The 21,474-nt window shown below is 51.0% G+C and overlaps 1 protein-coding gene and 1 pseudogene across 3 annotated transcripts in view; one reads left to right on the plus strand and one right to left on the minus strand.

Annotated features, from left to right (window-relative positions):
* LOC119456255 (mitogen-activated protein kinase kinase kinase 12-like) overlaps positions 1 to 21,474 on the minus strand; it is a 237,110-nt gene that overhangs the window by 211,611 nt on the left and 4,025 nt on the right. For all 3 annotated transcript variants that reach the window (XM_037717919.2, XM_037717911.2, XM_049660863.1), the window contains exon 2: positions 15,681 to 15,815. In XM_037717919.2, coding sequence (XP_037573847.1) covers positions 15,681 to 15,781 — 101 coding nt within the window. In that variant the 5' untranslated portion in view covers positions 15,782 to 15,815. The remainder of the gene's footprint in view (positions 1 to 15,680; positions 15,816 to 21,474) is intronic.
* LOC125942653 (uncharacterized) lies at positions 19,757 to 20,750 on the plus strand (annotated as a pseudogene).

Consider the following 21,474-nt stretch of genomic DNA (forward strand, 5'->3'; position numbering starts at 1 on the left):
GGGTTCTTTAACGTGCACTACAACGCAAGCACACGGGCGTTTTTGCATTTCGCCTCCATTGAAATGCGGGGAGCGTGTAGAGAAGTATAGAGTGCTCTGAAAACCTCAGGTACACAGGGTTGGGAGACATGGGTAACAAATCCCAGAATGCGACGAGCCTTAGATACAGTGCTGGTGACATGTGCAGAAAAGTTGAGACAAGAGCTGAATATTACACCCAGAATGGGAAGGGCCCGAGTGGTCTTCATAGAGGTGCCTCCGAGGAAGTAGGTGGGGCACAGAGCAATTTTGTTGCGGCTGATCCGCATGGCAGCACTTTTTCAGTGCTAATACTGCGGGCCCAGTCCCGTTCACCTTTACAAAACATTTATTTCAAGCACATATGCTGCTTATTCACATAATCTTGTACTGCAAATGTTAACTTGTTAATTAAACACATTCCACCCAGATGCATTAGGAACTTGGTTTTCAGTGTATCTTTTTCCTGTCTACAGTTTATGATATCACAGCGAGAAACATTTTAGTACAAGCTGAAGAGATTTGGGCAGTTTAAGCATACCAACTGCGCAAAGCAATAACACCTATTCCCCTCCACCGTAGTGCACTCACACCATCTGCTGTTTCCATAAACAAAAGAAGAGATCAAAAGCCAATTACTGTTTCATTGACTCAGTACGTGTTGCTTCTCAAGCAGGCATCGAATCAATCCTGGTATATGCGGCTGCATGCATAGGTCTTGTATGATGCGGGTCCTCCTATGCATTACACACGGTGCACCTATTGTAAACAGGTAATTTCTTTTTTCAGTACTCAAGTATGTGGGGGTCTTCCCCAACCCGTAGCGCGTATAATCGCAGCTAAGTAGGGTTCGGGCGAATAAGGCAACAAGCGACTCAACAACTCAACAACGTTTATTGCTGTGGGTAATAAAACACACTTGCAGAGGGAAGTCCACTCTGTATAATAAGTAATAAAATAGGCTTGCCTCGTCGCGTGTAGTAGTCACGCAAATGAGGTCACTCACGGGTTTCAGCGGGTAAATCCGTATGGGCAGGTAGGTCAAGCGAGGTCAGAGAGGCCCGGGGGTCTCTCGGTCGCGCTCTTTTATCCTTTTTTACCTTTCCGGGAGGGGAGTGTCCTCCTCGCCCGCCGGATACTTTCCCTCTTCCCACGCGGCACGCGCGTCGCGAGCGGCGAGCGAGAACCGGGAGAGGGCAAAGTGCATTTCTCCCGTGTCCGCCCGGCTCCCGCAGCGTGCGCTGTGCGCGCACGGCATGTCCGCCCGGCTACCGCCGCGTGTGCTCCGTGCGCAAGCGACGGGCGAGCGCCCGCGAGAGAAGGTGGCAGCGTGTGCTCCCCACATCCTCCCCCCCTTAAGAAGGCCCCCGTATGTTAAGGCTGGCACCTAGGGACGTTCGTTTGCCCGAGTACCCGCCGAGGTTGGCGACCGAGGAAGCGTCGGGCTGGTGGTGAAGTAGCCCTCAGCTGGCGGACACTTGATGCCGACTCGGAGGCGGCTGGTCAGCTGCACTGCTCGGGCTTGCGAGGCGGGCTTGCGAGGCGGGATCGTTGTCGGGGCTCGAAGGTGGCTCTCAGTGCTGCGCCCTAGGTGTCGGCTGCGCTGAAGGGGGTGGTCGTCTGCCGGCCGCCGGCTAGCGGTTCGTGGGGCTCCAAGGCCGGCGTAGTGCCGTCAGTACTGCAAGGACGTCAGTTGTTCCAGCGCGTACTGCAGGCAATTCGCACGGCCGTATCTCGTCTTGCTCTGCTCCTGGAAATTATTATCAAACTGCACAAAGCGGCACTGTGATCAGCAGCAAAGTTGGCCGTATCCGGGGACCCCGTCGACGTCTGTTACGAAGGGAATGTTCGCAAGAATCATCACCAATTCGAGTCGCAGCACAAGATAATCACCGCACTGTCCCTCACAGCTGTCTTTGGTGAAACCGCACCCCGCACACCCACGCGTCAAACGTTCACACCACATTCCCGTCGTGGCCTCAACGACTCGTCGTCCATACTCGCCGCTCCGTGGTCACTAGACGTTTGCTCCCCCGCCAGGAACTACCAAGGTGCCAGCCCGGCGCGGCTGTATGCTCACGCGGTACACAACGCCACCCGGACTTACGAATGTTCCTCGCAGTCGTCAGGTTACGCAACTAGCAGTCAGATTACTTTCACCTGCTACGCAAATTGTAGCGCGGCTGCGGGCTCGCCGTTCGGTTCTGACTGCTCTCTCTCACAGATCGCGGTTGAGGGAGGGCCTGATCGTCATCCCACTGCTCATCACGCGGCACGTAGCGTTTCAGGTCGCCTACGTGTACCGGTCCGCCGATCGGCTTTCCTTTCTTGTTCTCGAGCCGGTAAACAAGCGAGGAAACCTTCTCTCTCACTTGATACGGCCCGGTCCACTTCGGCGCCAGCGAGGCAGCGAACTGTTTGCTAGCATCGCTGTGAACGTGCTGGCGTCGAAGCACCAGATCGCCCACTTCGTAGTAGACGTTCCGATGCGAGCGGTCGTACTGCGCCTTCTGCTGTGCCCTTGCAGTGCGAAGATTACAGCGTGCTTTATGTAAAGCTTCCGTCATCTTGGCACGTAGATGCGTCGCGTATTCAGCTCGTGCTGACGGCGTGACTGGCATTCCGCTGCGATCCGCGAGAACCCTATCCATCGGATTCGGCAGCTCTCTCCCCAGGTTGAGAGAAGAAGGCGCATACCCAGTCGAGCGGTTCACTGTCGATCGCAATGCAAACCCGATCTCTGGAAGGTAGGTATCCCAGTCCTTATGCCTTTCAGAGAACGCGACAAGCATGTGCTTGATGTTGCGATTGACTCGTTCAGTGGGGTTCGACTGAGCATGGTAGGTTGTCGTTTTCTTATGCTTAATGCCCAGTGAGGCGCATGAGTCAACGAACACCTTTGCAGTGAAGTAGGACGCCATTGTCCGCTATCAACTGCTCCGGAAAACCAAACCTGGTGAAAACCTCCATCAACTTATCTATGATCACCCGTGCCGTCAGTTTTCGTAGGGGGAAAAGTTCTACCCATTTACTGAAGTGATCCGTGACTACCAGCAAGAATTTGTTTCTGCTCGGTGTTGTGGGATACGGTCCCATGACGTCACATGCCGCAATTTGCCAGGGAGTCTGGCTGTCGATAGGCTGCATGAAGCCGGGCGGTCGTCCGCCTCGGGGCTTCACGCTTTGGCACACATGACGCAATCGGGTATAGCGAATCACGTCCCGTTTCATGCCTGGCCAGGTAGTGAAGCGACACAACTTAACGTAAGTCTTGGGGCCGCTCGCATGCCCAGCGATGCACGAGTCATGAAAGTAGCGTAGCAGTGCTCCTCTCAACGTGAGCGGTATCACTACCTTAAACACCTCACTTGTGTTGCTCTCGGTGGGAATATACCTCAGCAGGACGCCGTCGGAATTCAGCAGATAGGAATCCAGCGCGCTCACAGCATTACTAGCTGTTCCTGAGCGCTCCGCACCGACAGCAATACCAGCTGCCTCCATGTGCGCGGCGGCCGCGCCGCCCGGCTCCAGCAGCGCGCGCTGTGCGCACACGAGATGTCCGCCCGGATACCGCCGCGTGTGCTTCGTGCGCAAGCGACGGGCGAGCGCCCGCGGGAGAAGGTGGCAGTGTATGCTCCCCACAAGTACAAGGACACACAGACTCCGACATGACAGCACTGTGTCATGTTTCCTTCAGTGCGTGAGCGTTCTTGAGTGCTGCACGAGTGATTTATCCCCAACTAGCCCATAAGACGCCTGCACTTGAAAGAAGTGAGTGAAGGAGTACTGTAAACTTGCACCTGAACTAGATTACACATGCTGAATCAAAGAGCACACTGTCAGCTGAAACGGATGGCAGGGCTGAAGATGTACTTACCATTGTTCGGCTACTAGTGTCTTTCGCTTTCTAAAGTTACCTCTGCCGCTGTAAACAGCGCAGAGCTCGCCAGTTAAACTTCAGTCACCTGAGACCAAATAATTCACACACGAAACACGCCGCACTTCACCACCCGAAGATTCACACGGTTCATTCACCCCACCACACACCAGACGAAGTCAGGAATGCCATATTTCAAAGCGCCAAACGGAACTGAAAATTCATTTCCTTCGGCAGAGTTTCTCAGCTGGGCTCGTTCAATCACCGGTTACGAACTCGACGGATGCACTAGGCCTACGCGTAATGTAAACAACATTGGTGGTAGGCGAGTGCCGATTATCCAGACTTAAAAAACAAGTTTCCATTATTTCGAACACAAGAAAATACACATACAACACGCACAGGTGTTGCCGCAATCATGATTCGCATCTGTGGCGATTTCAAAACTACCATAAATGCTGCCTGCGTAACCGAGCAGTAGCCACTGCCAAACATTGAGCACATTATCACGTCGCTTTGTGGGGGATCCCTTTTCACTACTCTAGACCTCAAGGATGCATATAATCAACTTCTGTTGGATGAAGAGGCAAAGAAACTGGCCATGATAAACACTCACAAGGGCTTGTTCTGCTATAACCGTCTTCCGTTTGGTGTTGCCTCAGCTCCCGCAATTTTCCAGCGGCACATGGAAACTGTTCTGGCTGTCCTCCCAGCCATGCAGTTGTACTTGGACGACATATTGATAGCGAAACGTCAAGATGGTAATAAATCTGTGCTCCTGGATGTTTTGCGTAGGTTACAAGAGAACGGTGTCAAGCTTAAAGCAGATACAGTGTAGACCGTTTATAACGTAAGTCGCGGGAGTAGTAAAAATCCGCGCTATAAGCGGTACCGCGTTATAACCAAAGCATGCTTTTTTCGGCTTTTGCTTATGCCAAACGGGCAACCCACCTTTCAAACACAATTTATAACATGTTTCCTCCCACACACACACGCAACACAATCGCAACACAATCGCAACACAGCACAGAAACCAAGTTCCCTTAACAAATGCGGCATCAGCGGAAGAACGCTGTTATTTTCGTCTGGAGACACGCGCACGCTCCCACTCCTGAAAAAAAAAAAAAAAAAAACACTAAAAAGAAAAAAAAAGGAGTGCGCCACCGTTCTTCCCCGCACTCCGCGCACCCTGCTTGGATGCTGCTTTCTAGTTCACTCTAGACGCTGCTATAGTGATGAAAACACGCGCCCTCCTTCTTCCAAAGTTTCCCGCCCTTCTGCTTTGTTTCGCTTTTCACCGCTGATCTCCACGCCCGCGCCCACCTTCCCACTCCTGAAAAAAAAAAAAAATGCTGTGTGCCGTTTGCTGTATGTGCGAGTGAAAGCGCGCTAGGGACGCGTGCTTTCACGGAGAGAGAATGTACGGCGGATAGCAAACGCGACGACTCTCGTCGTGCGGTAGGCCGTGGGGGGATGAGAGGGAGGGAAGGGAGGCGACGTTTAGCTGCGGCACTCAATGCGTATCTTGAGACCGGGCGCAAGGGGAACTGGCGACTCAATCTCCCCCACAAAAGGAGGAAAGTGAGAAGGCAGCGCGGGAGGGAGGGGGCGCGGCTTTCTCTGCAAGCCACTGCGTACTTTGCGCGGCTGAGGGCTGTCGCGCGCACCGTATCTTGAAAGCGATCTCCACACGGCTCTGACCCTTTCTATGCGCTGTGCTTTCGCCGCTCAGTTTCCGTTGAAGCGATAGACCACACGAACCTTCGGTCGCTGCTGCTGCCGCGTTTGCTCACGCCTGCATTTTTACAGTGCTTGTCTGCGGTCGTCGAGTGCGATCTATTCATGTTTGCTTGTGTGCGCTGACACCATGCTTGTTAATTCAGTTAGTAAGCGGATGTGGCCAAGTTTATGCAGGTGATAAAACTACTATCCTTACTCCGTATACTCTACTAGTAAATTTGCTTCGCCGTTCGGGGGAAACTGCGACTTTTTGTTTTGCTTTTCACCGCTAGTCTCCACGCGCGCGCCCGCGCTTTTACTCCTCCGCGTTTGTACGCCCGGCAACCCTGCGGCCGTGCTCCGTGTGGCGATTTCATGGTCGCGCACTGAAAAGAACCGCGCTATAACCGGTACTCTGCTTCGCGCGCCTACACAATAAACGGTCCACCTATACATTGAGTTCTATGGGAGATATATCGGTGGTAAAAAAAAACCACGCTATAACCGGTCCCGCGCTAAAAGCGGTTACGTTATAAGTGGTCGGCACTGTAAATGTCATTTCTGTTAAGACGCAATCATCTACTTGGGCCAAAAAGAGCAGAAATGGCAGTGGGGAACCGAGCAGGAAAATTCATATTGCCTGGCTAAACAAACTCTTCTGAGTTCACGAGTGCTGACATTTTTCGACCCCGACCGACCAGTGCAGTTGGAATGTGATGCGTCACCGTCGGGTCAAGGGGCTGTACTCGCGCAATGCATGGGTAAAATGGATAAGCCCATTGCTTTACGTTCACGCATGTTAACACCCCCAAAAGGAATTATTCACTACTCTAGAAGGAAGCTCTGGCGCTGGTGTTTGAAGTAACAAAATTTCAAGACTATCTGCTGGGCTGAGAATTTCTGTTGGTCACGAACCATCAACCATTAGTGGGACGTGCCGATGCCATTAGTGGCGTTATTGGCGTTGGCACGTATTCAGAGGTGAGCTCTGTTCCTAAGCCAATATCGATACCACATTGAATATAGGGCCGGGAAGCAAAACGCCAACTCTCTCAGTCATTGACTCCAGATGCTGGCCACTCGGGCACCTTACCGGATTAAGCACTCTTTTTAGAGAGCTCTTCAGTGCCGGTTGATGCCCTACGAGCGCAGACCTCGGTATCGTCCAGCCCTTTACTTAATGGATGGCCTAAACGCCTTTTGCCATGTAAGTCATCTTCAACCTTATTTTTGCAGAAGGCTAGAGCTGTCGAGCACAGGAGGCCTGCTCTACTGGGGTCATCGGATTCTCGCACCCTGCAAAGCGCGAGGCCCCATGCTTGCGGAGCTGCATCTGTCGCACCAAGGTACATCTGCAGTGAAAAGACTGGCTCAGACGCTATTCTGGTGGCCTGGGTTAGACGGTGAGATCGAAAGTTTTGCACATTCTTGCATCCCATGTATACAAGTACAACCAATGCCGCATCGTGAGGCTCCTATCAGTTGGCCAGAAACAGGAACCAAGTGGTCACACATTTACATCGATTATGCCGGACCAAAGACGCATGTTGCTGATAGTCGTCGACTTACACACAAAATGGATCAAGGCACACCCTGTTAGGTCTTCCACCACCAACGTCACATTCGTGGGCTTTGCGAACTGTTCGCTCATTTTGGCTTGCCGCAAACAGTCGTGTCAGATAACGGGCCTCAGTTTCCATGCAAGCAGTTTGCCAATTTATGACTGACAACAACATAACACACTACACAGTGCGCCACACCACCCACAGTCTAATGGCTTTGCAGAGCGTGCTGTTCGCACCATAAAGGACGGCCTTCTCAAGCACTCGACGGTGAGCGATCTCAAGACGAAGCTAGCACAAGTGTTGCTAGGCTACAGACATACCCCATTACCGTGCGGCAAGTGCCCTTCAGAAATGCTGCTGAATTTACAAGTTCGTTCCCACTTGGATACATGTGCGCCATCTCTATCTCGGAGTCAATCACAGCCATCCAGATTCCAGTGTGGAGATCCTGTGTCGGTGCGCAACTTTGGCCAAGGCAGGCATTGGTGCCCAGGCGTCATCCAAGGCATTGAGGGTTCTCGGCTGGTCACGGTTGATACTCCAGATGGATCAGCCCGGCGTCACTTGGAACAAATTCGCCGTCGGGTGCCTATGTCACCCGCGACTCCAAAGGTGGAGGCACCCGACCCAGTCCAGCCTAGCCTGGACAACAGGGAACAGCAGGCATCAACACAAGGAGAGTGGCTTATTCCGGGAAGTTCAGAACCCAACGGCACCATTCCTGTCCCTTCAGTTTTACCTCCAGCCAAACAGGCTCAATGTCCCACAACTCCGCCAGTTTTGCAGAGGTCTATTCGACAACAGAGGCCCGTGCAAAGCCTGCAGCTTTAAAAGAAAGGGAGAAATGATATGAAGCGCTGTGCCGACATGTGTCAAACCTGATTGGCTATCTTGTGTTACGTCATCAGGCAAGCAGCCTTTTTATAGTTCGTTGCCTGCAAAATAAAGCAGTTCTGTATTTGCCCTCGAACCGGCTCTGTCACTCGCTACCACAGGCCCAAAGCAAGTGATGCCGCTGAACCAGTGCATCACCTCCGTGACAGCCAGTACTCGCAGCCGTATAGCTGACGCCTGTGCGGTAGACCTTCAGGCGATCTCACATCTGATGGTTGCAGAGCACACCTGCTGCAGTGTGCCAGCCAGGTGGCTTTGATGCCAGGTCCGTGCTTTAAGCTGCCATTTATTGACGAGCTCAAGCAGGTTGCCACCACGGACGCTGTTTGTGCTCCGATTGTGTCTATTGTCAGGTCTTCTTGAGGTTCAGCTGGAGTTTGTTCTGTGCTAGGCCTAGACAAGCCTTGTCGTGTGCAGCGAGGAGCATGTAGATGGCGTCCGTGATGAGCAGAAACAGCCGCAGTGAGAGGGAGAAACTTTGGTGCAGCGGCTTCCGGTGGTGCTTACCACTTGACCTTTCGTGACTGACCTTTGTATGTTCCAGCAGCATTTAGACAACAAGCCTGGACAACATGAGGCAGGTGATGCCTCACTGTTAGTTGTTGCAACAACCTCGATGCGGCAGGGAAACCCTTCTCGGTAACAAAGCCACACATTGCACTCCTTTTGAGAACCAAAAGGAATGCAGCATAAGCACTGGATGGCACAAACTGCTTGGCAGCAGCTTCTGGCCAGCACACGTCTCCCTCAGGTTATTATTTATTTACTCATAACAAAAAGTGTGCAGATCATGCATGGGAGCTTCCTTTAAATTACTTCATTAACTTACAGTAAACAATACATACTGTCCAATGAAGCTGAAATCACTAAAGAAATTTGTAAAATTTTCATTACATTGTTTATATCAAGGTTAACCATTTCTATGCAAACTTTTTTTTCAGAAAGCCACCAAAGTTTCCTTGATTTCTTTTATGACTGGTTCATCGCAAACAGCTTTTGTTATCGCAATATCAGCCGCTCATTTTATATTTTCTGGTGTCTATTAATGCCACACTTTTCATGTTTTTCATCTCCAGAGAGGCATGGCCACAGAAAGAGCCTACATGAAGCTTGAAGCGTGCTTTTGCCTTCATGCTGCGCATCATACATAGCGCTGTGAGGAAAAGAAATCGCAGAGGCAACAAAACGTTTGCATCCACACGAGAGAGAGGTTGCCTGAAGCCCTTACATGTGCCAAGCTCCAAACATGACTCACTAGAGCTTTCCAAATCTAATCATTTACTGGGATGAAAAAAAACAGCCGAAGACACCGCAATTCCAGCATTACAAAAGGCAATAGTCACTGCAGCTGCCTAACGTTGTGCCAACATTTTCAAAACCCGGGGAGCCAGGCTTCCACTGTGCCAACTGCGCTTACAAAATAGTGTTTTGTCAAGCTGGTGCCATCTATTATTGAGTAATCCCCACCAAAATGATTAAACAACTGCCACTTGTCTGTGGCACTCAGTGGACGAACGAAAATGCCTGAACAATAAACTCGTCATTGGCACAGAAAGCAAAGCTGCTTCGTTAATGCCCAAAAAGGTACACTTCATTTTGGCATTGGTCTCGCTGTTAAGTGCCCATTTTCTTTCATGTTTCTGCAAATAAATTTTCAAGTCTATTTTGATTTTTACAATGAAGGTGAAATGCCGAGGTTGTCATATGGTCAGACAAAGTAGTGGCAGACGTTATAATATTGACACGTACACATGTTTATCTTTCACTGGTGGCCGCTTTCAACATTGGCTGACAAATGTTAAACGTTATCGCTCGGCGCAGGACGCGCCTGCATTGGAAGCTTCTCGGACGTTATCGATGCTTCTATCCGTCGTCTGTGGTCACCGACGCCCATGTAATCTGATTGTATGAGCGACGCGAATTGTCTAGAACTTTCTGGAAGACACGCGGGCATCAGGGATTAATCTGGAACCTTCGATGACTCAGGTATAAAAGCCGACGCGTTTCGCCGCTGATCAGATTTTCGACGATCGCCGACTGTGTTCGCCGCTATCGTTGTGCTTTGAGTGTACCTTGCTTTTGTGGGCACAGGTTCGCCCAATAAACAACCAGTTTCGTCGTACACAGTTTTACGACTGTTTTCTTCAGCGTCACTACTACGTGACATCTGGTGGAGGTGCTAGTGCGTTCATGCAGCGAACGCCCCCGCAAAGCCGCGATCCAAGCCCGAAACCGGAGGACAACGCCAACGTCACCAAGGACCAGCGAGCTAGCCGTAGGCAGCAAGGACTTCTGCCGGAGTACGGACTTCTTCCCGAGAAGACCACAGCGATCAAGGCCAAGTCAACGACCCCAATGGCAGCCCCAGCGTCCCCCATCCTGCTGCAACAACCTCGGGAGCCCCCGACCTTCCGTGGATCATCGGCTGAAGACCCTGAAACCTGGCTGGAGACATACGAGCGGATCGCGACGTTCAACAAATGGAGCGACGACGACAAGCTACGCCATGTCTATTTTTCGTTGGATGACGCTGCTCGGACCTGGTTTGAGAACAGAGAGACCACCCTGGTTACGTGGGACCTTTTTCGTGAAAACTTCGTGAGGACCTTCACGAGTGTCGTACGAAAGGAGAGGGCAGAGGTTCTCTTAGAAACCAGGGTGCAATTGCCGAACGAGAACATCGCGATCTTCACGGAGGAGATGTCTCGCCTCTTCCGCCACGCCGACCCCGACATGTCTGAAGAAAAGAAAGTTCGGTTCTTGATGCGGGGTGTCAAAGAGCAACTATTCACCGGATTGATGCGCAACCCGCCCAAGACTGTCGCCGAATTTCTTTCCGAGGCCACAACGATCGAGAAGACGCTTGAAATGCGCGCTAGGCAATACAACCGCCGTGCCCTGACCAACTACGCCGATGCTCAAGCTCTAGGCGCCGACGACCTGCGCGAGACCATCAGAGCAGTCGTTCGCGAGGAGCTGCAGAAGCTCTTACCCAGGTCGCAGCCTCAAGTGGCATCTATCGCCGCCGTCGTCAAAGAAGAAGTTCAGCGCTCACTTGGAGTTCCTGATGTGCAGCCGCAATCGCCGCAACCCCAGCCGGAAGCGCTGACTTACGCCGCCGTTGCCCGTCGTCAAGGCCCTCCTTCACGCTCGCACCAGGGCCAAGTAACGCCGCAGTTCCGTCGCCCACCGCCGCCGCCGCAGCCAGCACGCCCGCCCGTCACCCAGCGCAGCTACCCGAGAAAGACGGACATTTGGCGCGCCCCCGACCACCGCCCGCTCTGCTATCACTGCGGGGAAGCTGGTCATGTCTACCGCCGATGCCCATACCGCGAGATGGGCCTACGAGGGTTCGCCGTCAACGCGCCGCGTCCACAGCTTGGCGAGCGGCCACGTGACATCGCCGACTACCTCGCCGGAGCCCAGTGGCAACCACGACGACCCTCACGCTCGCCGTCACCAGGACGTTACCTGTCGCCGCAGCGCCGACCATACACTGGCCCAGCCCGGGGCCGGTCCGTGAGCCCCTATCCGGGAAACTAAAGGCAGCAACCGATGGAGGTGCGGTTGCTGTACGACGCAATGCCGAAGATCCTCCGACGCCGCCGACGACGACGATTCGCGATTCATCACGACGAGATATCAGCACGCCGCCTAGCAACAGCCTTGACAACACTTCGCCGCCGAAAGAAGACCTTCCGACGCGACGTAGCAGCAGCAGAGCAAGCCGACGCAGCCGTGATCCGACGCCACGAATTAACCGCAACGCCAGACGCCGGTCTACCGATCTAGACGTGCTCATCGATGGCCATAACGTCACCGCTCTCGTCGACACTGGAGCCGACTATTCCGTCTTCAGTGGCCCGTTCGCCGCCAAGTTGAAGAAGGTGAAAACAGCCTGGCAAGGACCCGATATCCGGACAGCGGGAGGCCACCTAATAACGCCGACTGGAATCTGCACAGCGCGAGTCACGGTAAACAACCGCACTTACCCGGTGAGCTTCGTAATCCTGCAGCACTGCTCCAGGGATGTCATCCTAGGCATGGACTTTCTAAATCAACACGGTGCAGTCATCGACTTAAGGTCCAAGTCGATAACGCTTTCAACGCACAACGCGATACCACCGCATACAAGCATAAGTTACCATGCCTTGAATGTGCTTGAAGAACAAGTCACCGTTCCGCCTCGCTCCAGCGTAATGATTTCCGTCGGCACCGAAGTGCCTGCAGACATGGAGGGCGTCATTGAGGGCGATCATCACTTACTGCTCGACCGTGAAATTTGCGTCGCTAGAGGCATAGCTGAGCTACGTGCAGGGAAAGCAACGGTGATGCTCACGAACTTCAGCCCCGAATACAAGCACATTAACAAAGGCACCACGGTCGCCTACATCGACGAAATAGTACAAGCCAGCAGTGCTTTCGCCTTCACGGATTCCAGTGCACCCGCAACGACGACTATAATACCTGAACCAACTTTCGACGTCAATCAGAACCTTCCCAGGCATAAGAAAGAACGACTAAAAGCTCTGCTCCTGCAATACAAGGATTGCTTCTCGTCGTCGTCAAAAGTTCGACAAACCCCTGTCGCCAAGCACCGCATCATAACCGACGAAAATGCCCGCCCATTGCGTCAGAGCCCGTACCGAGTTTCGGCGCGCGAACGCGAGGCCATAAGGCGACAAGTCGACGAAATGCTACGCGACGACATCATCCAGCCGTCCAAGAGTCCGTGGGCGTCCCCCGTGGTGTTAGTGAAGAAGAAGGATGGAACCCTACGTTTCTGCGTCGATTATCGTCGCCTCAACAAGGTCACGAAGAAGGACGTATACCCCCTCCCACGGATTGACGACGCCTTGGATCGACTGTACAATGCAAAGTATTTTTCGTCGATGGACCTCAAAACCGGCTACTGGCAAATCGAAGTCGACGAGAGGGATCGGGAGAAGACGGCCTTTATAACACCAGACGGACTGTTTGAGTTCAAGGTCATGCCGTTTGGTCTTTACCCAGCACCTCCACCAGATGTCACGTAGTAGTGACGCTGAAGAAAACAGTCGTAAAACTGTGTACGACGAAACTGGTTGTTTATTGGGCGAACCTGTGCCCACAAAAGCAAGGTACACTCAAAGCATTTTTCACGGATCGCAGAGCCACTGACGTATCTCACGAAGGCCGACGTCGAGTTCAAGTGGGAGACGCCGCAACTCGAAGCATTTGAAGAACTGAAGCGACGCCTGCAATCGCCGCCAGTACTTGCGCATTTCGACGAAAACGCCGATACCGAAGTCCACACCGACGCAAGCAGCGTAGGACTCGGCGCCGTGCTTGTGCAGAGGACTGATGGACTAGAAAGGGTTGTAAGTTACGCTAGCCGGTCGCTATCGAAGGCGGAAGCAAATTATTCCACAACAGAAAAGGAGTGCCTCGCCATCATCTGGGCTACATCAAAGTTTCGTCCCTACCTCTATGGCAGGCCCTTTAAAGTTGTGAGCGACCACCACGCCTTGTGTTGGCTAGCTAACTTGAAGGATCCTTCAGGTCGCCTCGCACGATGGAGTCTGAGACTTCAAGAATTCGACATCACCGTCGTTTACAAGTCCGGGCGAAAGCACTCTGACGCCGACTGCTTGTCTCGCGCCCCCGTCGAACCGCCGCCACAGGACGACCAGGATGACGACACTTTCTTGGGACCAATCAGTACCGACGAATTCGCCGAACAACAGCGAGCCGACCCGGAACTAAGGAGCCTTGTAGACTACCTGGAAGGCAAGACCATCATTGTGCCGAAGGTGTTCAGGCGAGGATTGGCGTCGTTTTTCTTGCAAAACGACATTCTCCTAAAGAAGAACTTCTCGCCTCTCCGAGCCAACTACCTCCTCGTGGTACCCTCAGCATTGCGTCCAGAGGTTCTGCAAGCTCTCCATGACGACCCAACGGCTGGACATCTCGGTTTTTCACGCACTCTCGCGAGGATACAAGAAAAATACTACTGGCCTCGCCTCTCTGCCGACGTCGCCCATTACGTAAGGACATGCCGAGACTGTCAGCGACGCAAAACACCGCCGACAAGGCCAGCCGGACTTCTACAGCCAATCGAGCCACCTCGCCGACCGTTCCAGCAGATCGGGATGGACTTACTGGGGCCTTTTCCGACGTCGACGTCCGGAAATAAATGGATCGTCGTCGCTACGGACTACCTAACCCGCTACGCCGAAACAAAAGCCTTGCCCAAAGGCAGTGCCGCCGAGGTAGCCCGATTCTTCGTTGAGAACATCCTCCTGCGTCACGGTGCCCCAGAAGTCCTCATCACCGACAGAGGCACGGCCTTTACGGCAGAACTAACTCAAGCCATCCTGCGGTACAGCCAGACAAGCCATCGCCGCACCACCGCCTACCACCCGCAGACGAATGGCCTCACCGAGCGCCTAAATAAGACCATCGCCGACATGCTGGCAATGTACGTCGACGTCGAACACAAGACGTGGGATGCCATCCTTCCGTACGTGACCTTCGCATACAACACGGCCGTGCAAGAAACGACGCACATGGCGCCGTTCAACTTGGTCTACGGAAGGAACCCGGCAACGACGCTTGACGCCATGCTACCAGACGTCGCTGACGAAGAAAATCTCGACGTTGCCACTTATTTGCAGCGTGCCGAAGAAGGTCGACAGCTCGCCCGACTGCGCATCAAGAACCAGCAGAGGACCGACAGCCGACACTACAACCTTCGACGACGCTACGTCGAGTACCAGCCCGGTGACCGTGTTTGGGTCTGGACTCCGATACGCCGACGAGGACTTAGCGAGAAGCTGTTACGTCGCTATTTCGGACCATATAAGATCACCCGACGTATTGGCGCACTGGACTATGAGGTCGTGCCAGACGGCATTTCGCAATCACAGCGGCGCCGGGCACGACCTGAAGTCATCCACGTGGTGCGTCTTAAGCCTTTCTACGCCCGCTGACAAACTTGGGTACTTTGTTATTTTGTTATTGTTTTTTGTTATTTTGTTTATTACGCATGGTTTTGTTTTCGCTTTTGTGTTTGTTTGTAGCATCGGGACGATGCTTTTTAAGGGGAGGGTATTGACACGTACACATGTTTATCTTTCACTGGTGGCCGCTTTCAACATTGGCTGACAAATGTTAAACGTTATCGCTCGGCGCAGGACGCGCCTGCATTGGAAGCTTCTCGGACGTTATCGATGCTTCTATCCGTCGTCTGTGGTCACCGACGCCCATGTAATCTGATTGTATGAGCGACGCGAATTGTCTAGAACTTTCTGGAAGACACGCGGGCATCAGGGATTAATCTGGAACCTTCGATGACTCAGGTATAAAAGCCGACGCGTTTCGCCGCTGATCAGATTTTCGACGATCGCCGACTGTGTTCGCCGCTATCGTTGTGCTTTGAGTGTACCTTGCTTTTGTGGGCACAGGTTCGCCCAATAAACAACCAGTTTCGTCGTACACAGTTTTACGACTGTTTTCTTCAGCGTCACTACTACGTGACAATATGGTTGTGTTGACCCCCCCCCTCCGGTAACACTGCACTTGACTACATTTCTGTGATTAACAAAAAGCAACTTTGAATGACATACCTGGCCCCGAGATCCTCTCGGTCGATGCTGGTGGCGAGGGCCTGTGGCAGGTTATGCAGCTCTGTGCTGGGCTCAATGTCAGCAGCCACACCACCAGACATGCTGTTAGCCCCGGCTAGTCGCTCCAGGCATTGCCTGCAGCAGGTGCCCAATTTCACTGCTGCTTGCTGTTGTTGCACCTTTCTCAATTACTGTTTTGTCACAACTGTAAGCAATTACTTCCAAGGACAAGCTGCTGTTGTACACTTAAGAGAAAACCTTATTTATCAGCACATTTTTTTCCCTCCTAGTTAGCTTAGACATATGTAATCCTGTGGTATTTCACGAGGCCGACTACCAATCAAAAATTCTTGTTCCCTACTGAACATTACACCAACCCTCAAGCTTTGCCAGTTCCACTCATGAATTGTTTGTTGCAAGTGTCTGCAAAATGGAACTACGTGTGCTTTTCTAGGAAAAAAAATGACGTTTCCCATTCTTACAGGCTGAATAATTTGACCATTTCGAGCGTAACAGGGGCCAAGTACCCCGGCGTTCACTTCTAAAGCGATCTTACTTGGCAGGATCACATTGCCGAGATTGCCGCGAAAGGGAATAACACACTAATGTTCTTGGCTCGAAATTTTCACCCCTGTCCTCTGGTAACCAGGAAGTTATTAGAGAGTTTTAGAATTGGGGGCCCAAGCGGCTTGGGGACCCAAGAGAAATGCGGGCCGCAAGTGCGCATGTGCAGAACCCAAGCCTGTCTTGGGTTCTTGCGTGCGCGTTAACCCAAGACCCAAAAATCTAAAACTAGCGTGGGCCCCCAAGCCGTCTTGGGTCACCCTCGTGGATGACGAGAAATCGCGAGACAGCCAGGAGAGCCGTACGAGCCGCAGCCATCCAAAGCCGTTATCTCTCAGGCGGTAAGCATGACTGCTCCGAGAGCTACATACGCGCGCTCGCACTACACAGCAGAAGATGACATCTGTATATTGCGTGAAGTGCTCGCAACGAACCCTTTTCAGGACATTAAGCTGCGGCCACAAGTTGCAAAAAGTCTTGCAGAGAGTACGAAGAAAACATTGTCGCTGCGGTCAATATGCAACCTTCGCGAGACGTATACTGCCGCCGGTCATGACGTCAGTAAATCGCTTCTGGCAACGGTAGAAATAGATCTTTGATGTCAGCCCAACTCAAATCAGCGTACAGCAGATGATCGCAGAGCAAACTTGCTGTCTTTCAACTGATTTTTGCCATTTTAGACAGGTGAACTCACCGTTTTGAAGTGAATCACAAAAAAAAAAAAACACCGTTTAAGAGCACTTGGATGTGATTAGCTTTGCTTGACTTACAATAGTTCACTTCATTTGTAGTACTAACAAAACGATTACGTTTGTGACATTTTATTGTTGGCTCTTTTTGCTCAAAAATGCATTCTGTTCGTTTTCACTTGCAAGAAAAGCTTATCTTCTTTGTTGCTTTCAAGCACCTTTTTATTTTCCCCACTAGGGCGTCACGAGCGCTCGACCCAACGCTGTCTGCGTTTGACCCAATTCTCAAACTCTGCTGCTCCTCTAAATCGAACTCTGCTGCTCCTCTAAATCCAAGAGCAACTAACGCAACGCGGCTTGGGAGCCCAGAGTCTTGGGTCCCCAATTCTAAAACTGTCTATTATACACGACATACGTAAGGCCTATTCTTGAGTACGCATGAACGATTGGGACCCTTATCAGGACAACCTTAAATACATCCTAGAGAGCACACAAAACCGAGCGGCACGCTTTATCACTGGGAGCTATCGCAGATCTAGTAGCGTCACAGAAATGAAAATACGCCTAGCACTTTCGACGTTAGCCGAACACCAGCGTTGCTTGCATCTCAAATTTTTTCATAAAATCTTTTACAATAATATTGGCATTAATAAATCAAAACACATGCTTAACCCGCATTACATATCCCATCGCCGTGAACACACATTAAAAGTAAGGCCAATGAAGTCAAGAACGAACTTGTTAAAGTATTCTTTTTTCCCAAAAACCATCAATGAATGGAATGCTCTGCCTGAGGACACCGTTTCTAAAACATCAAATTCAGCCTTTTTTCATTGAACTGCTTGACATGTGATCAGTTCATGTGTCTTGATATTATTTTTTTCGCGTTTGCTCGCCTACTATATATATTTATGAGTGTATATGTGCGTATATGTGTTTATATATTTATGTATGCACATGTATGTGTATATATGTATATATGTACATATAGTCCTTTTCTTTCTTTTTCCTTTTTGTTTTGGAGATAGTTATGCTGCCTGCACTGCATTATTCGTCACGGTGTTTTTTGTTATGTAACCTTAATTACCACTGTTTTAGATTTGTATTATTCCCCCCCCCCCCCCCCCCCCCCACTGTAATGCTCTCTGAGCAAATGTGGGACTGTATAAATAAATAAATAAAAGACGTTCCCGATACACCTCTGTTCCACTTGTCATGGTAGCTGTAGAGATGACCTATGTTGCTAGCCCTTCACTATGCAATGCCTCCAGGAACGCAAACGTCCTTGACTCGTGGAGCACAGTCAACCAAACAAGGTCTACAAAAGGGTCTTCCTGGTTTAATGCTGTGCTAATACATTCTGGTTGGAGTGAGAAGGGTTCAGTGGAAAGAAATGGTTGCCTCTCATCAGGCAAGTGGTGTAGATTAAAGGAATTGCATAGAAAAGCACAAACAATGAAACATAGAGCGCAATGAAAGGAGGCAAAGGCATCATGGCTATCATACTAGGTAACAAGTGGAATACTTTAGGTGCGCATGGAAAAACCCCAGTCCTTCAAAGTACAGCTCAGAGCCACATTGAATAACAATACGAAGGGCTATGTTATTATAGGATGACTTACAGTGGGCCATATAAAAAAATGTAAAGGGCCAGTGATGAAACTAGATCATAGAGCAAAGAATGAAATAGAATGCTTTTATGATAATACAAAGTAATGTGCATTCCAAGAGTCTGAGAACACGGTGTATAGAAAATGCTGGTGACAACTATTCATGTGTGTACTACGGAATCCATAGAGCATATTTTGTCATAGTATTCATGCGGAGGTAAATTAGGACTTAGTTACCCTGTTTTTAAGACAAAATTGAGGGTGAATGAATCTGGGATGGAGATGGCTGGAGGATTGGTAACATACAATAAAATGACTCTTTAGGGGGGAAAATTGCTTTAAAGAGGTCCTGCGACCATTTTAAGCTGGCCCAGTTCTGCATCACAATGCGTACCTTGTGTTATCACAAGGTGAATGCAAAAAAAAAACCACCTTTTACATTTTCCTGTGCGGCCCTCTGCTGCACGCTGCTGTAAACGTTTTGGAAGGGTGCAGGGACTTTTGTCAGCTGATTTGTGTACCTGCGCCCTATGTTGAGTGTGCATTCGTTGAGCGTTTCGTGGATCGTGATTAATTATTAATGGCTTCTCCGAAGCAGCATGTCATTCCTGGAAGCCATGTAGCATTGGAATTAAGAAATGTGTCAGCATAGCAACATGTACAGACACACCCATCTACGTAGCGAATGCGACCGGCAGTCTTCAAGAACGGTGACGTACAGATGTTGGTACAGCACTGTGTTGCTGCTTGCCGCTTATTGTGTATGTGCAAAGTAAATAGTACCTGATTCTAAATCGCTAAGGACAGAACCAAACTATAAAAGCAGTTTCCTTCGTCCTGACTGCTTACTTTTAAGTTCAGGTCTACCAGTAGCGGGTGCACGAACTCGACGGCACCATTAGGCATTTCAACTTCGAAGGCATGTTTCGACTCATTTTGAGTGCGATTAATTATACACACAAGCGAAGGCACTGCAGCTATCGCGTTGTTGGGCAATCGCTCAGGGTCTGGTTGAACGATGGTCAGCACATTGATTTTGTGTTATAGTGTTATTACATTGTACTGGAGGGCGCCACAGGTGGCCCCTATGGTTGTGTATGTATTTCCGCTACTAATCGATTAAAGGGATCTTCGTTCGGCTACTGTCGTCGTGCTTGCTTGCGCTGGCTGCCGCTCCGCATCGGAGATACAACAAATGGCGACGAGGGTGAAGAGGAGTGGACTCGAATAAGCTGCAAGATGAGCCTCCTTCAGCCACCGGAATTCCTGCCAGCGCTGGGAAAGCCAGCCATTCCGTGGAAGCAGTGGCGCAAACTGTTTGAAAATTATCTGCTGGCCTCGGGGAACAACGACCACCCTGCTGCTCGCCACAAAGCGCTTTTGCTGCACTGTTTGGGCGTGGAAGGTCAGCGCATTTTCTACGCATTACTGGAAGAACCGTCATCGGCTTCGACAGGAAAAGAGCAAGACACGGGCACGGCCCAGAAGACGACGGACAAACAGGATGAATTTAACATCGCTTTGGCAAAGCTCGAAGATTCCTTCGTCGCAACAACTAATGTCGTCGTTGAGCGGTAGCGATTCCACCAGCGTGCTCAGCTGCCGGGGGAATAGGTGGATTCATTCATCACATGTCTTCGTGAGCTTTCTGTTACACGTGACTTCGGTACGCAGTTGGAAGAATTCATTCAGGACCAGCTCGTGGAAAAGACTGGCCACCGCCAGCTACAAGAGCGACTACTGCTAGAAGGGTCCGCTCTGACTTGCAACGTGCGCTTGCCATTGCCAGAACCATGGAAGCAACGGAACAATATTCTCTGCAACTTACCCCACGTACGGATGTTCACGTAGTGGACCACCATGCATTATCATCCATGCGACTGGAGCACTCTACGGTCTCTAGAGCGGTGCTACACCAGCCACCAACCACCTCAAGAATTTGCTTGCGCTACGGCTCCCCAAGGCACATGGCAAGTTCTTCAACGTGCAGAGCCAGAACAAGGACGTGCAACAAGTGTGGTACGTTGGGTCATTTCGAACGTATGTGCAGAAGCCTAGAAGAGCCCAGGCAATCACTAGCCATTCGGGAGGTCACTGACGAAGAGGGCATTAAAGTCATAACAGTTCTTCACCTTGGCTGACAACATACAACAGGAGTACACGTAGACGTGCAAGTACAAGCTGTCACTATTTCACTTCTAGTGGTCACTGGCTCTGCGGTCTCAATTTTGTCTGCAACTACATACAAGAAGCTGAAGCCTTCGACTTCGTTGCAATCGTCTTCAGCCACCCTCTTCCGATTTTTCACGCAATTGCATCGCCGTACACGGATGTTTCGACACTCCCGTAGCGTTCCGCGACCACCAGGCAGACGTGCTCTTCCATGTCGTACCTGAAGTGACGGACATCCTGGGGTTGGATGCCATCGTCACCCTGTATCTGCAAATCGATGGCAGGTTCGTTAACTGCATGACATCTTCGCATGTGTCACAGGGCATTCCAAATTATTTATGCACCGAATTTGCACACTTGTTCGACAGGAAGCTAGGTCCAGCTAGCAACTTCACTCACAATGTGCGAGTTCGTGAAGGCGTAACCCTGGTTGTTGCAAAATTGCAACGATTACCATTGGCAGTAAGGCAGTAAGGGACCAAGTGCCCAATGAACTGAAGCGTCTTGAACACGAGGGTATCATCAAAACAATTGATAATTCTGAATGGGTCTTGTCGCTTGTCGTTGTGCGGAAAAAGGATGGGTCTATACGCTTATGCATTGACCTACACGAGCCTAACAAGGCAATTGTTGTCGATAAATTCCCGCTGCCTCACACAGAAGAGCTCCTCAATAAGCTGCACAGCACAAAGTACTTTTCGAGATTGGATTAAGCTGCAGCATAACACCAAGTTCCATTGAGCACAGACAGCTGAGATT

Source organism: Dermacentor silvarum, chromosome 1 (assembly GCF_013339745.2).
Source record: "Dermacentor silvarum isolate Dsil-2018 chromosome 1, BIME_Dsil_1.4, whole genome shotgun sequence".
NCBI classification, from domain to species: Eukaryota; Metazoa; Arthropoda; class Arachnida; order Ixodida; family Ixodidae; genus Dermacentor; species Dermacentor silvarum.